This window comes from Staurois parvus, unplaced genomic scaffold (genome assembly GCF_062004578.1).
Source record: "Staurois parvus isolate SC_StPar_1 unplaced genomic scaffold, SC_StPar_1.0 ptg000432l, whole genome shotgun sequence".
Taxonomy (NCBI): Eukaryota; Metazoa; Chordata; class Amphibia; order Anura; family Ranidae; genus Staurois; species Staurois parvus.
In genome coordinates this window covers 3,500,954-3,515,871 of record NW_028318228.1, presented here as the reverse complement: position 1 = coordinate 3,515,871, position 14,918 = coordinate 3,500,954, and the positions used below count along the sequence as shown (strand labels likewise).

Sequence of the window (14,918 nt, the reverse complement as noted above, 5' to 3'; positions counted from 1 at the left end):
CCACGGAGGGTAATACCCTTCTCCACGCCACCAGCCACCATCCCTGGTCACTTATTAGAGGGATCCCTTATGAAAAATTCCTCAGAAGTAGGAGAAATTGCACCAATGTAGATAATTAGAGAGCCAGGAACAAAAGGAAAGGTTCCAAGCGTGAGGATACCCCAGGTCGGTAAAAGAGGAAGGTAGAGTGCGAGCATTAAAACAAAACCGAATACAGCTATTACAAAATATAAAACATAAAAAGAAAGTATGGCAAGATAAAATTGGGCTGGTTACTAGATATGAAACACACTGGAATCAATTAAATTCTGAACTAAATAAGCACTGGCATATTCTTACGCTAGATAAGAGAATTATGAGTATAATAGGGAAAAAGCCCTGGATTAGAGCAAAAAAGGCTCCTACTATAGGTGACACCTTTGTATGTTGTGAATACATGAAGAGTAGAAGTGAACCTATGTATATACAACCACCCCTGAAAGGCATGTTTGCATGTGGACATTGTTCCATATGCAGACATGTAGATAAGATTAGAGAATTCCAGGACTCTGCAGATATGAGAACATATTCTATTAATTCTTTCCTCAATTGTTTATTGTCATGGGTCATACAGTATATAGAATAGTATGCCCATGCAATAAGGCTTATATTGGCAAAACAAAAAGGGAATTTATACGCAGAATAGGAGAACATTTAGCCAGTATTACTAGTAAAGATGACGAGTCCCCAATAGCCCCCCACTTTGAACAATACCACAATTCATCTCTGAAAGGTATAAAATGTGCAGCCATCTTCCAGTTGTCATTATCAGAAAGGAGAGGCGATACGGATAAGATCCTCCTACAAAAGGAGGCAAGATGGATTTTCCTATTGAATACAATGAATCCCCATGGATTGAACAATGATTTGTCTTTACAACCATTTCTATGAAGACAGACTTTTATCTGGATATATAAGCGAGATGTTGGTGATCATGCGGAACTAAACAGTAGAAAAGATATGCACGATTGTTTAGAATATTCTGTGTTTGATATGATTAGGATTAGAGGACTTTTCCTCAGCATCTAATGGTTTCTGATCCTGACCAACCAGTAAGGGGAACCCACGTGGAGTTCGAATTATAATACATCCCAGGAGGTTGCTTTAAGAGGTGGAACATATTTGTAATAATGGAGATCTATAGGAGTGACAGCCAACCAATCCATAGCTACATCCTGAAGAAGCCCCGGTCAGTGAGAGAGGCGGAATATGTAGGTGCAAGGGATCACGTTCTCCTTCCACGTGCAATCCCCTGGTGAGATGCCGGAGTGGACGCTAGTTCTCTAGACCATTCTGTGAGGTTGTGAATGGATTCCAACATGGACATTGCTACATCCTGAAGGACATGGCACCATCCAGCTTTTGAGAGTACATACACAGACTTTACTGGTTCCACATGGTGAGATTGTGTCATACTTCACTGAATGAGTGCAGGACTTTATACAACGGTATACAGGCATAGTCAATTAGCTACCTGACCAGTAGGCTGGACCTGTATTGTGCCCACCAGATTACCAGAAGATAGACTCCAGTGATGGCTATGAGGATTTTGAGTATAGTGGCATAGTTAGGAACTGAGTTATATTTCCTTGGAGGAACCCAGCTTGCCCCTTTCCAGCTGCTCTCCTCTCCTGTAGTGGAACTACACCTTGTGGATACTCCATTTATACTAATTGGGATTTTTCCTGTCAGCTGGAAATCATGTCCTGATACATTACTGTCATTAGCACAACCACAGAGGGTCTTATCGGGGAGTGCTTCCATCAACACAGGATAGGGGGACTTTAGGGATTCCAAGAGGAATGGAGGGTTAGCCCTTGATGCCCTGGCTTTTGGGGCCCGTAGGGTTGTTGGGGTTGCCCTGGAGGAAAGGGGGGGGGCAAGACTGTGTGGCACGTGGTTGGGGGGGATTGGTTGGTGGTACAGGGTTGGAGCTTAGGAGGGGGTAGATGGGGTACATGCATTGGTTGGTTATATGATATGCCTTGTTTTATTGTTATGTCCTTAACAAATTTATGCTGCTTATTAGCCTCTTTGAGGTGCTATATCCTTTTGTGGGGTTTTCTTTAGAGTATACTGGTTTTAAATGCACCTCCCCTTTAATTTAGGGTCTAGGCATTGGCAGATATACCACTCCCGGGATGGGCAAATGGCTGGGGGGGGTTTTTTCACTTTGTTCTGAATTGTTCCAGTCTCCATCTGGTGGTCACCGCAGCACCCACCTACCTTCCAGCCATTTTTAGGCTGCAGAGAAATCACTGCTTCCACAAAGAAAATTTAGGCTAGTCATAGATGAATTGTTTCTTTTCCTTCAGCCAGCAGGTGAAAAAAAAAAACCCAAACGGGTTCCTCCATCCACACATTGAGATGGATAGGGGAATCCTCACCACTGAGAAAATGGGGGTTATTTACTAAAACTGCATGGTGCAAAATCTGGTGCAGGTCTGCACAGAAGCCAATCGGCTTCTAGGTTTTTTGTCAAAGCTTAATTGAACAACCTGAAGTTAGAAGCTGATTGGTTACCAAGCATATCTGTACCAGATTCTGAGTGCACTAATTTTAGTAAATCTAGCCCATTGTGTTCTGAAAGTGAGGACTCTTTGCTGTCAGAATACAGCAATCAATGACTGCAGCCATTGGTCAAGAAACATTTACCAACAAGCTCGTTCAACAGAAGTTGATCATTAGATTTACTTCTGTCAAGCAGATATGGCCACATGTGGATCGAAATTTGGCTGAAGTGGCTAAATTTCAATTCATCTATGGCCAGCGTAAAGGTCCCACTCTGCATGGCAGGGGACAGTCCTTCCTACTCAGGCTGTGGCTGTTTACTAATGAAACATCTTATGACTGTATTGAGCTCCAGTTCAATTGGGCTTGTACTTTCATTATACATTTTATGGGCAGCATCACCAGCTGGTTATCCTTATTTCTGGAGAGGCTCCTTAGCCTCTTTATTTGGTCTCCAGCAGTGAAGGATAATACCTGGTATTTCCAGTTATGGTAATTGTGTGACTTAAACAGGCCATAAATGGATTGAAATTTGGCTGGTTCAGCAGGGACCGACCGAGATTCGATCTATATATGGGCTGGCTTATTGTACCCAAGTAAATCCATCGATCAACTTGGGTACAACCAACCTGTCGGATTTTTCTACATATGATTACTGCCAGTGGCTATAGCCGCTAGCAGTAATCATTGTGTCCTGCCTGCTGGGAAGGCTCCAAACAGCGCTGCGGGAGGCATTCCCCCAACATTGACTGTGTTGCTGGGGAATCAAGTGTTTTTCCTTTCTTCTACCTGGGATGGAAGGAAAGAAATTGAATCATCTAAGCGCTGCCTTACACCCTTTCTCCCACAGGGCATCACTGATGTTTGGTCCCTTTGGCAACCAGCACTGGCACAAGGGCAGAGAGATAGTTTTCTGCCCAGGGTAACCTTCAGGCTATGACCTGGAGCTGATACAGGGCTTCCTCTCTTCACTATTGATGGTCAAAAGGAACAATAGGGAGCTAAAGCAAGGTTAGTACAAGTGGCTGATAAAGAGAACCTGTTTTTTGCCCTACATGGACAAAGCACATGTTCACTTTAAGCTACTGTATGTATGCACAAGTTTACAAGGTGGTCAAGTATTAGGTGTCTTCATCACTGGAAAAAAGCCTCACAATGACTATGACAGATACGTATACATTAAACTTTTTTTTTTTTGCTGCTTCACTCAGGCTTAATTATCCCCCCACTGACTTACACTGTCTCCCTTGCAGGCTGTATTGCTGGAAGAATGTTCAGTGTGGAGGCCAAGCACAGAGTAGGAGCTGGGTGCCTTCATCTTCTCCAATGTCCATGAAGACCTACCCATAGGAATAAAAAGTTTGAACAGGAACAAATTAACTCAAGACACATCCAGCCAACATACACTTCAAGATCTCATAATTTGGAGAAAGCCATGGGAACAATTACAACAAGGCAGGTACTGTATCTACCAATTCATAATAGGGGGGGGGGATAATACGGGCAGCACAGTGGCTAAATGTTTAGCACTTCCGCCTGGCAGTACTAGGGTCGTTGGTTCGAATCCCAGCCATGGCACCACCTGCCTGTTTGCATGTTCTCCCTGTGCCTGCATGGGTTTCCTCCGGGTACTCCGGTTTTCTTCCACACTCCAAAGACATGCTGGTAGGTGAATTGGCTCCTGTCTAAATTAGTCCTAGCATGTGTATGTATGAATGTAAGTTAGGGACCTTAGATTGTACACCCCTTGAGGATTAGGGACGGATTTGAATGTACAATATATATGTAAAGTGCTGCGTAAATTGACGGCGCTATATAAGTACCTGAAATAAATAAAATAAATAATAATAACGGACCCAAGAGTACTCTTCAATAATGCTAATAGCCTGGCTTCCATGCTGGTCCAGCAACTTCATGGTTGTTTGCATTGTTGGCCCAGAATAAATATACAAATGAAGCTCATGTGAAGTCTGAGCTTCGATCTGCAGACCTCTTCCAGAATGCCGAGTCAGAAACCATTTATGAGCATGACAGGAAAATGTCTACAGAAACAAATGTACACAACAGCCATACATGAGCTTCCTCATATATCACTGGGGATTCCTCCTTCACTGTGCTCCTCATCTATTACTCCTCTGTGCTGGGCTCACTGCACTCCCTCTCCATCACACACCCCCCCCCCCCCCCGCTGGGCTCACTGCACTCCTTCTACATCCCCCCCCCCCCACTGGGCTTACTTCACTCCTTCTACATCACCCCCCCCCCCTGGGCTCACTGCACTCCCTCTCCATCACCCCCTGTGCTGGGCTCACTGCACTCCTTCTACATCCCCGCCCCACTGGGCTTACTTCACTCCTTCTACATCACCCCCCCCCCCCCCCCCCTGCTAGGCTCACTGCACTCCTTCTACATCCCCCCCCCCCCCCCCCCACTGGGCTTACTTCACTCCTTCTACATCACCCCCCCGCCCCGCTGGGCTCACTGCACTCCTTCTACATCACCCCCCTGTGCTGAGCTCACTGCATTCCTTCCCCAGTGCTGGTCTCACTGCACTCTCTCTCCATCACCCCCTCCTGTGCTGGGCTCGCTGCACTCCCTATCATTTCCCCGAGCAGTGCTCTCTCTCCCCCACTCCCTGCAGTGTGATCACTGCACTCCCTCCTTATCATTCCCCTGTTCTGGGCTCACTGCACTCGCGGTTTACCATTCCCCTGTGCTCCCCCCACCCCCTCCTCAGCGCTGTCATTGCTCCCCCTTCCTTCCCTCCGAGGGTGCGGTACCGTCTCCGCCGTGCTAGGGGGCAGCACCTCCCTTGTCTCTGCGCCCCATCCCCGGCTGGTCTCCGTGGTTTCCCCGGAAGTAGGCAGTAGTCCGGGCGGGAGTGCGATGTCCGGCTGTCAGGCCCGGGTGTGAGTGAGATTGCCGGGGGGTGGCCGGGCTCCTGTCGTCCCCAATGCCCGAGCAGGGTCCGAGGATGAACGGCTTCTCTCTGGGGGAGCTGTGTTGGCTCTTCTGCTGCCCGCCGTGCCCGAGCCGCATCGCCGCCAAGCTGGCCTTCCTCCCCCCGGAGCCCACCTACACGGTGCGGGAGGCGGAGGGGTCGGGGGGAGGTCAGGCTGCCTCGGCAGAGGGTGAGGTGGGGGCAGAGCCGGCGGCGGCGGTGGTGGCCTGTGTGCCTTCCCCCCCGCCGTGTAGCCTCCACCTGACGGAGCGGGCGGACTGGCAGTACTCGCAGCGGGAGCTGGACGCCGTGGAGGTGTTCCGCTGGAGGACGGAGCGGGGGAGCTGCCTGGGCTGTATGTTCGTCCGCTGTGCCCCGGGCAGCCGCTACACCCTGCTCTTCTCCCACGGGAACGCGGTGGATCTGGGACAGATGTGCTCCTTCTACATCGGCCTGGGCTCCCGCATCAACTGCAACGTCTTCTCCTACGACTACTCCGGCTACGGGGTCAGCTCCGGCCGGCCCAGCGAGAAGAACCTCTACGCCGACATCGAGGCCGCCTGGCATGCCCTCCGCACCCGGTGTGTATGACATGGGGGACCGGATCCGGGGATATACGGGGGGGGGATGGGGACCGGACCCGGTGTGTATGACATGGGGACCGGACACGGGGATATACAGGGGGGGGGGGGGGGAATAGGGACCGGACCCGGTGTGTATGACATGGGGGACCGGACACGGGGATATACGGGGGGGATAGGAACCAAACCTGGGGATATACTGGGGGGGGAATAGGGACCGGACCCGGGGTGTATAACATGGGGGACCGGACCCGATGATATACTGGGGGAGGGAGGATAGGGACCGGACCCGGGGTGTATAACATGGGGACCAGACCCGGGGATATACTGAGGGAGGGGGGGGGATAGGGACCGGACCCGGTGTGTATGACATGGGGACCAGACCCAGGGATATACTGAGGGAGGGGGGGGGGATAGGGACCGGACCCGGTGTGTATGACATGGGGACCAGACCCAGGGATATACTGAGGGAGGGGGGGGGGGATAGGGACCGGACCCGGTGTGTATGACATGGGGACCAGACCCAGGGATATACTGAGGGGGGGGGGGATAGGGACCGGACCCGGTGTGTATGACATGGGGGCCCGGACCCGGGGATATACTGGGGAAGGGGGGATAGGGAACGAACCCAGGGATATACTGAGGGGGGGGATAGGGACCGGACCCAGGGATATACTGGGAGGGGGGGGGGGATAGGGACCGGACCCAGGGATATACTGGGAGGGGGGGGGGGATAGGGACCGGACCCAGGGATATACTGGGAGGGGGGGGGGGGATAGGGACCGGACCCAGGGATATACTGGGAGGGGGGGGGGATAGGGACCGGACCCAGGGTGTATGACATTGGGGGGGGAAATAGGGACCGGACCCGGTGTGTATGACATGGAGGACCGGGGATATACTGGGGGGGAGAATAGGGACTGGACCAGGGGATATACTGGGGGGGAGAATAGAGAACGGACCTGGGGATATACTGGGGGGGAGGATAGGGAATGGACCCGGGGATATACTGGGGGGGGGGATAGGGACCGGACCCGGGGATATACTGGATGGGGGGGTAATAGGGACCGGACCCGGGGATATACTGGATGGGGGGGTAATAGGGACCGGACCCGGGGATATACTGGATGGGGGGGTAATAGGGACCGGACCCGGGGATATACTGGATGGGGGGGTAATAGGGACTGGACCCGGGGATAAACTGAATTATGGATGGGGGGGTAATAGGGACCGGACCCGGGGATAAACTGAATGATGGATGGGGGGGTAATAGGGACCGGACCCGGGGATAAACTGATGAATGGGGGGGTAATAGGGACCAGACCCGGGGATATACTGAATGCTGAATGGGGGGGGGTAATAGAGACCGGACTCAGGGGTATACTGGATAGGGGGGGTAATAGGGACCAGACCCGGGGATATGCTGAATGGGGGGGTAATAGGGACCGGATCCGAGGATATACTGGATGGGGGGGGTGGTAATTGGGACCGGACCCGAGGATATACTGGATGGGGGGGGGGGGTGGTAATTGGGACCGGACCCGAGGATATACTGGATGGGGGGGGGGTGGTAATTGGGACCGGACCCGAGGATATACTGGATGGGGGGGGGGGGGTGGTAATTGGGACCGGACCCGAGGATATACTGGATGGGGGGGGATGGTAATTGGGACCGGACCCGAGGATATACCGGATGGGGGGGGGTGGTAATTGGGACCGGACCCGGGGATATACTGGATGGGGGGGGTAATAGGGACCGGACCCGGGGATATACTGGATGGGGGGGGTAATAGGGACCGGACCCGGGGATATACTGGATGGGGGGGGTAATAGGGACCAGACCCGGGGATATACTGGGTGGGGGGGAATTCGGGACCGAACCCGGAGATATACTGGGGTTGAGATAGGGACCGGCCTTGGGGGTATACTGGGGGGGGGGGAATAGGGACCGGCCCTGTGGGTATACTGGGGGGGGGGATAGGGACCGGCCCCGGGGGTATACTGGGGGGAGAGAATAGGGACCGGCCCCGGGGGTATACTGGGGGGAGAGAATAGGGACCGGCCCCGGGGGTATACTGGGAGGAGAAAATAGGGACCGGCCCCGGGGGTATACTGGGGGGAGAGAATAGGGACCGGCCCCGGGGGTATACTGGGGGGAGAGAATAGGGACCGGCCCCGGGGGTATACTGGGGGGAGAGAATAGGGACCGGCCCCGGGGGTATACTTGGGGGAGAGAATAGGGACCGGCCCCGGGGGTATACTGGGGGGAGAGAATAGGGACCGGCCCGGGGGTATACTGGGGGGAGAGAATAGGGACCGGCCCCGGGAGTATACTGGGGGGGGGGAGAATAGGGACCGGCCCCGGGAGTATACTGGGGGGGGGGGAGAATAGGGACCGGCCTGGGAGTATACTGGGGGGGGAATAGGGAGCGGCCCCGGGGGTATACTGGGGGGGGGAGAATAGGGACCGGACCTGGGTATATACCGGGGGAATTAGGGACTGGACCTGGGGATATGCTGGGGGGGGGGGAGAATAAAAACAGTGACTGGACCTGGGGATATACCAGGGGGTAATAGGGACAGGACTCGGGGATGTACCGGGGGGGAGGGTAATAGGGACAGGACCCGGGGATTTTTCGGGGAGGGGGGTAATAGGGACAGGACTCGGGGATATACCGGGGAGGAGGGGGTAATAGGAACAGGACCCGGGGATATACCGGGAGGGGGGTAATAGGGACAGGTCCAGGGGAGTTACCGGGGGAGGGGGGTAATAGGGACAGGACCCGGGGATATAACGGGGGGTAATAGGGACAGGACCTGGGGATATACTGGGGGGGTAATAGGGACAGGACTCAGGGATATACCGGGGAGGGGGGGGGGGTAATAGGGACAGGACCCGGGGAGGGGGGTAATAGGTACAGGACCCGGGGATATACCGGGGAGGGGGGGGGGGGTAATAGGGACAGGTCCCGGGGATATACCGGGGGAAGGGGGTAATAGGGACAGGACCTGGGGATATAACGGGGGGGGGGGGTAATAGGGACAGGACCTGGGGATATACCTGGGAGGGGGGTAATAGGGACAGGACCCGGCAGATATACCTGGGGGGGGGGAGGTAATAGGGACAGGACCCGGGGGTATACCTGGGGGGGGGTTAATAGGGACAGGACCCGGGGGTATACCTGGGGGGGGGTTAATAGGGACAGGACCCAGGGATATACCAAGGGGGGGGGTAATAGGCACAGGACCCGGGGATATACCGAGGGGGGGGGCTAATAGGGACAGGACCCGGGGATATACCTGGGGGGGGTAATAGGGACAGGACGCGGGGGGATATACCTGGTGGGGGGGTAATAGGGACAGGACCCGGGGATATACCGCTGAGGGACGGGGTAATAGGGACAGGACCTGGGGATATACCGGGGCAGGGGGGTGGGTAATAGGGACCAGACCCTGGGTTGTATACTGTAGGGTATCAGACCTGGGTTATATACTGGGGGGAATGAGGACCAGACCCAGACTGTATACAGGGGGCACCGGACCCGGGGTGTATACTGGAGGGGGGGACTGGACTTGGGGGGGTTTACTGACTTGTATACTGGGAGGGGTGTAGAATGGGATATACTGGGTGGGGGGGAATTGGGACCGAACCCGGAGATGTACTGGGGGGGGAGATAGGGACCGGCCCTGGGGGTATACTGAGGGGGGGAATAGGGACCGGCCATGGGGGTATACTGGGGGGGAGAATAGGGACCGGCCCTGGGGGTATACTGGGGGGCGGGGAATAGGGACCGGCCATGGGGGTATACTGGGGGGGGGGGGGGAATAGGGACCGGCCATGGGGGTATACTGGGGGGGGGGGAATAGGGACCGGCCCCGGGGGTATACTGGGGGGGAATAGGGACCGGCCCTGGGGGTATACTGGGGGGGGGAATAGGGACCGGCCCCGGGGGTATACTGGGGGGGGGAATAGGGACCGGCCCCGGGGGTATACTGGGGGGGGGGGGGGGAATAGGGACCGGCCCCGGGGGTATACTGGGGGGGGGGAATAGGGACCGGCCCCGGGGGTATACTGGGGGGGGGAGAATAGGGAACGGCCCTGGGGGTATACTGGGGGGGGGAGAATAGGGACCGGACCTGGGTATATACCGGGGGGAATTAGGGACTGGACCTGGGGATATGCTGGGGGGGAGAATAAAAACAGGGACTGGACCTGGGGATATACCGGGGGGTAATAGGGACAGGACTCGGGGATGTACCGAGGGGAGGGTAATAGGGACAGGACCCGGGGATTTTTCGGGGAGGGGGGTAATAGGGACAGGACTCGGGGATATACCAGGGAGGAGGGGGTAATAGGGACAGGACCCGGGGAGGGGGGGTAATAGGGACAGGACCCGGGGATATAACGGGGGGGTGAGAATAGGGACCAGCCCTGGGGGTATACTGGGGGGGGAGAATAGGGACCGGCCCTGGGGGTATACTGGGGGGGGGAATAGGGACCGGACCTGGGGATATGCCGGGGGGGAGAATAAAAACAAGGACCGGACCCATGGTGTATACAGGGGGGACTGGACCCAGAGTGTATACTGGGGGGGACTGGGACCTGACCGAGGGGGTATACTGGGAAGGGGGGGGGGGATGGAATGGGGACTGGACCCAGAGTGTATATTGGGGGGGCAGACTTGGGACTGGACCCAGGGTGCATACTGGGAAAGGGGGGGGGGGTGATGGGGACAGGATCCTGGGTGTATACTGGAGGGGACCGGATTTGGTCTGTATACAGGGGGGTGACCAGTGGTATACAGGGGTGACTTTACCCAGGGTATATACAGGGAGAGGGAATGGAGACTGGACCCGGGGTGTATACAGGGGGAGGGAATGGGGACTGGACCCGGGGTGTATACAGGGGGAGGGAATGGGGACTGGACCTGGGGTGTATACAGGGGGAGGGAATGGGGACTGGGCCCGGGGTGTATACAGGGGGAGGGAATGGGGACTGGGCCCGGGGTGTATACAGGGGGAGGGAATGGGGACTGGATCTGGGGTGTATAAAGGGGGAGGGAATGGGGACTGGACCCGGGGTGTATACAGGGGGAGGGAATGGGGACTGGATCTGGGGTGTATACAGGGGGAGGAAATGGGGACTGGAAAAGGTCCCTTGTCACAATGGGGGGGGGTGGGGGCATGTTCTTCCATAACATGTTACACCCTGAGTATTGGTGTAACATGTTATGAAAGGTGAACTTATCCTTTAAATAACAAGCAGGTTTATTCTTTGCACTAAGTGGCCCCAATCCTCCTCTTCTCAGATGCTGCCTGCATCTATAGACACAGTGGGGCTTGACCCCCTGTTCCCTCATCGCTGGCTTTGACTGAATGCAGTGGAAGCCAATGGCTTTCACTGCCTATGCAAGCCCGTGAGAATAGGAAGTGAGAGGATGCTGCAGATGGGCACAGCACTGAAATGAATGAGGGTTCAGGTAAGGATAAGGGGAGGTGACACTACTACCTAAATATATTTTACCTTAATGCAAGGACCACATTAAGGTAGAAAACCTTCCGTGTGCAGCTTCCCCCCTTATACTTACCCGAGCCTGACCTCTCTCCAGCACTGTGCCTGAGAACAGCGGCTCTCTCTCCCCTCGCAGGGCAGAGAGGAAATAGTGGGGGTTATTGGCTCCTACTTTTGTCAATCAAATCTTGTTATGAGGAAGCAGGCAGCGGGATCAAGCTGTGCTGTCTGTCTATGGACACAGGTAGTGTGGCTCGGGATCGAGCCCGCAGGTAATACACAATAGGAAGTGGCTTCCAGCTGATGGACAGAAAAATATATTTCTTCAAAAGGTTCACTGACAGTCACATTGAAGCCCAGCCCTGGGCGAAACTTGCATGATCCATCTCCACCCTGCCCAAGCGTGTGCCATCAGGTTGTCCTGAACTCACAGGAGAATGGGCTCACCCTTTAAAGGGTGAACGGTGCTGGAAGTGGGGGAGGTAGGGGGCTGGGGCCAAACCTTACCAGTTCTTTTGAATTTCCTATAAATCACTTATTATTGATTTGTTGCCAAAGGATCTTCTAGCAATGTGTAACAACTGGGGTCTTGAGACATAACTTACCGAGGTGTCACAGTTGTCTAATGTACCTGTGTTGTGGGTGTTTCTGGTATTGTTACTACATGGATTTATTTTGAGCCGCCTTGTTTTCTGATCTACATTACAAGTATCAGTGACTTATATTTGAACTGCTGGAACAGTCAGATGTGGCCAGGATTAGCCACGCTCTCACTTTTTTTTTAGGAATGCACCAAAATTTCGGCCACTGAAACATATTGGCCAAAAATAGCCCTATTGGCATTTTGCTGATAGGAAAAGTTTAGCAGGTGCCGATACATGGACTGTGTGTACTGCAGGTATGAGGGGGGGAGGCGGAGAACGGCAGGAGAGGAGCAGCGTATACAGTGACTGGCTGTCACTATATATCCGTGCCGGTTTTTAAATGTAATTACCGGCTTTTTTTTTTTTTCTTCACTATAGCTCAGAGAATGAGCTGTCACTCTCTCTGAGCTAAAAGAAGCAAAGTTTCTTTTTAGTTTTTTTCCCTGAGATAAAATAATCAAAGTTCCTTTTATTTTATTTTCCAAACTAAAAGAAACAAACTTTCCTTTAGATCTGGGGAAAGTGATAGTTCATTATCTGAGCCAGCCTTTCTCAACCAGGGTGCCTTAAAGTTTCTTCAGGGGTGCCTTGGCAAAACGTCTAAAAATTGCCCAAAACATATATACAAGGTAGTGGGTGGAACAAGCCTGCCTTTTAGTTACACAAAGTCACAGGTTTTCATTGTGCACCATTTTGACCTTCTAACCGCCGGCATCCTGACAACCAATGACATCATCAGGTGATAAGGAGGATGTCAGCCGCATGCACAGCATCCTAGTTTAACACTTCCCTGCCCCTCTCCATCAGTGCTGGGGTCACATTAGCTCAGTGATGGAGAAAAACTGAGGGAGAGGAGAAACAATGGTATACTAGTCAGGACCAGTGTGCAAAAGTGTATTTGCTTTGGAAGAAGAATAAATCACCTCTAAAGTTGGGTGTCCTACATGTGTGGATGTTGCTGCATTATATAAAACTATTAGAATAGTTTGTCACATTTTAGAATGGGGTGCCTCAAGACTGTCCATACTCTTAAAGGGTGCCTTGACTGAAAAAAAGGTGAGAAACACTGATCTGAGCTATAGTAAAGAAAAAAAAAAGCCAGCAATTTAAAAACCAGCACTGACATATAGTGCCAGCCAGTGAAGGGAGTCTCTGTATACACTGCTCCCTCCTTGCACACACTGCCCCCTACAAAGAGGACCTGTCACTTATATGCTATCACATAGGGGACTATTGGTCCCCTATGTGATAGCAATAAAATCATAAGGTAAAAAAAAAAAATGCATGAAAGAAAAAAAAAATACCAAACAAATTGGAGCCTCCCCACCCGCACACACAGACATTTCGGTTTTCAGCCAGATGCTTTCTGAATTTTCGGTATCCGTTTTGGCACCAGAATCTTCATTTTTGGTGCACTACTACTCTCTTTATGTATTTTGTGTTTAGTACTAATTGCAGTTTGCTTTATTTTCTCCCAATGTTTGGAACTTCTAGAAAGAAAAAAAAAAAGACACAGGTAGACTTTGTAATAATCCTTTTCATTACTCTGCTTCCACTCAATTCCCTTGACTTTGATTTGTATGTCCCTCAGGTATGAGTAATTGTTTAATGACGTTAATAGGATGTGTTAGCCTTTTCATGGAAGGAAGTACATTTATTCTTGTATCCACATATCCATCATTGTGAATAAGATGAGTATCCTGACTCACTGACCACATTTTACATCACAGAGAGGTCACAGATTGACCTCCTATGTATTGACTAGTACAGGTGTCTCATATGCTGCTGTATAACAGATTATTCTTTAATGCTGATTACTTTTTTTTCCTGCTTCTGAGTTAAAGTGACACTAAACAATATCCTTACTTTCCAAACATAATCCATGCACATCCACTACTGAATGGCCCTGTAATCTGTTTTTTATGACATCATTTTTTAGTGGGTCTTTCTGCCTTCTTGCAAGGTCCTATGTAAGCTCCTGAACCTCCCCTTTCCCCCTCTCTTCCATTTGTTTGGAACAAGCAGTGCAAGTTAGTTGCAGTCATGTATACTTCTCTATACACACTACACATCCCATAGTCCATCTCTGGAGCAAGTAAGAGAGGGTGGCTACAGTCCTACAAAGTGAATGTAGCCACCCTCTAACGGCAGCTAAATCAGCAGTTTGGAGGAGGCTGAGAGTAATAGAAGGTATTTTTGAGTAACGGATACATACTTGAAAATATTTTTTTTCTTTAAGACCGGTTCACATCATATAAACAGTCTGGATGCATTTCTGCATGCGTGTTTTTGACACGTTTTGGATGCATTCCAGTGTGTTCCCCCTTTCTTTTTTTTTTCTTGATCTCAGATAAGGACATTTGCATTCCGGCATGTTTTTGGTGCATTCCTGTGCATGCCAGTGCGTTTTTAATGCCTTTTACCCCATTCCAGTACAGTGCAGAAAAAATGCAACATTTTTTACTTTTTTTTTTATTTTTGGTCTACTGGAACCCACTGTAACAGAGCCGGTTCACACCACATGCAGTCCAGTGTTTTGTTTTTTTTTCTGCACCAAAAATGCATGGAAAGTAAGATATATGGTTTCCAGTGGCATAGTTCACACCAGTGCAGTTAATTCCATTGTGTTCCAGGTCCAGAAAAAAGTACAACGTGCTGCATTTTTCCTGCACTGGACTATACTGGAATGT

The 14,918-nt window shown here is 52.0% G+C and overlaps 1 protein-coding gene across 1 annotated transcript in view; it reads left to right on the top strand.

The window, feature by feature from the left end:
* Nucleotides 1–5,383: 5,383 nt before the first annotated feature.
* The window catches only part of ABHD17C (abhydrolase domain containing 17C, depalmitoylase), a 62,611-nt gene continuing 53,076 nt past the window's right edge, over nucleotides 5,384–14,918 (top strand). Inside the window, exon 1 of the mRNA XM_089687641.1 lies at nucleotides 5,384–6,072. Coding sequence (XP_089543767.1) covers nucleotides 5,504–6,072 — 569 coding nt within the window. The 5' untranslated portion in view covers nucleotides 5,384–5,503. The remainder of the gene's footprint in view (nucleotides 6,073–14,918) is intronic.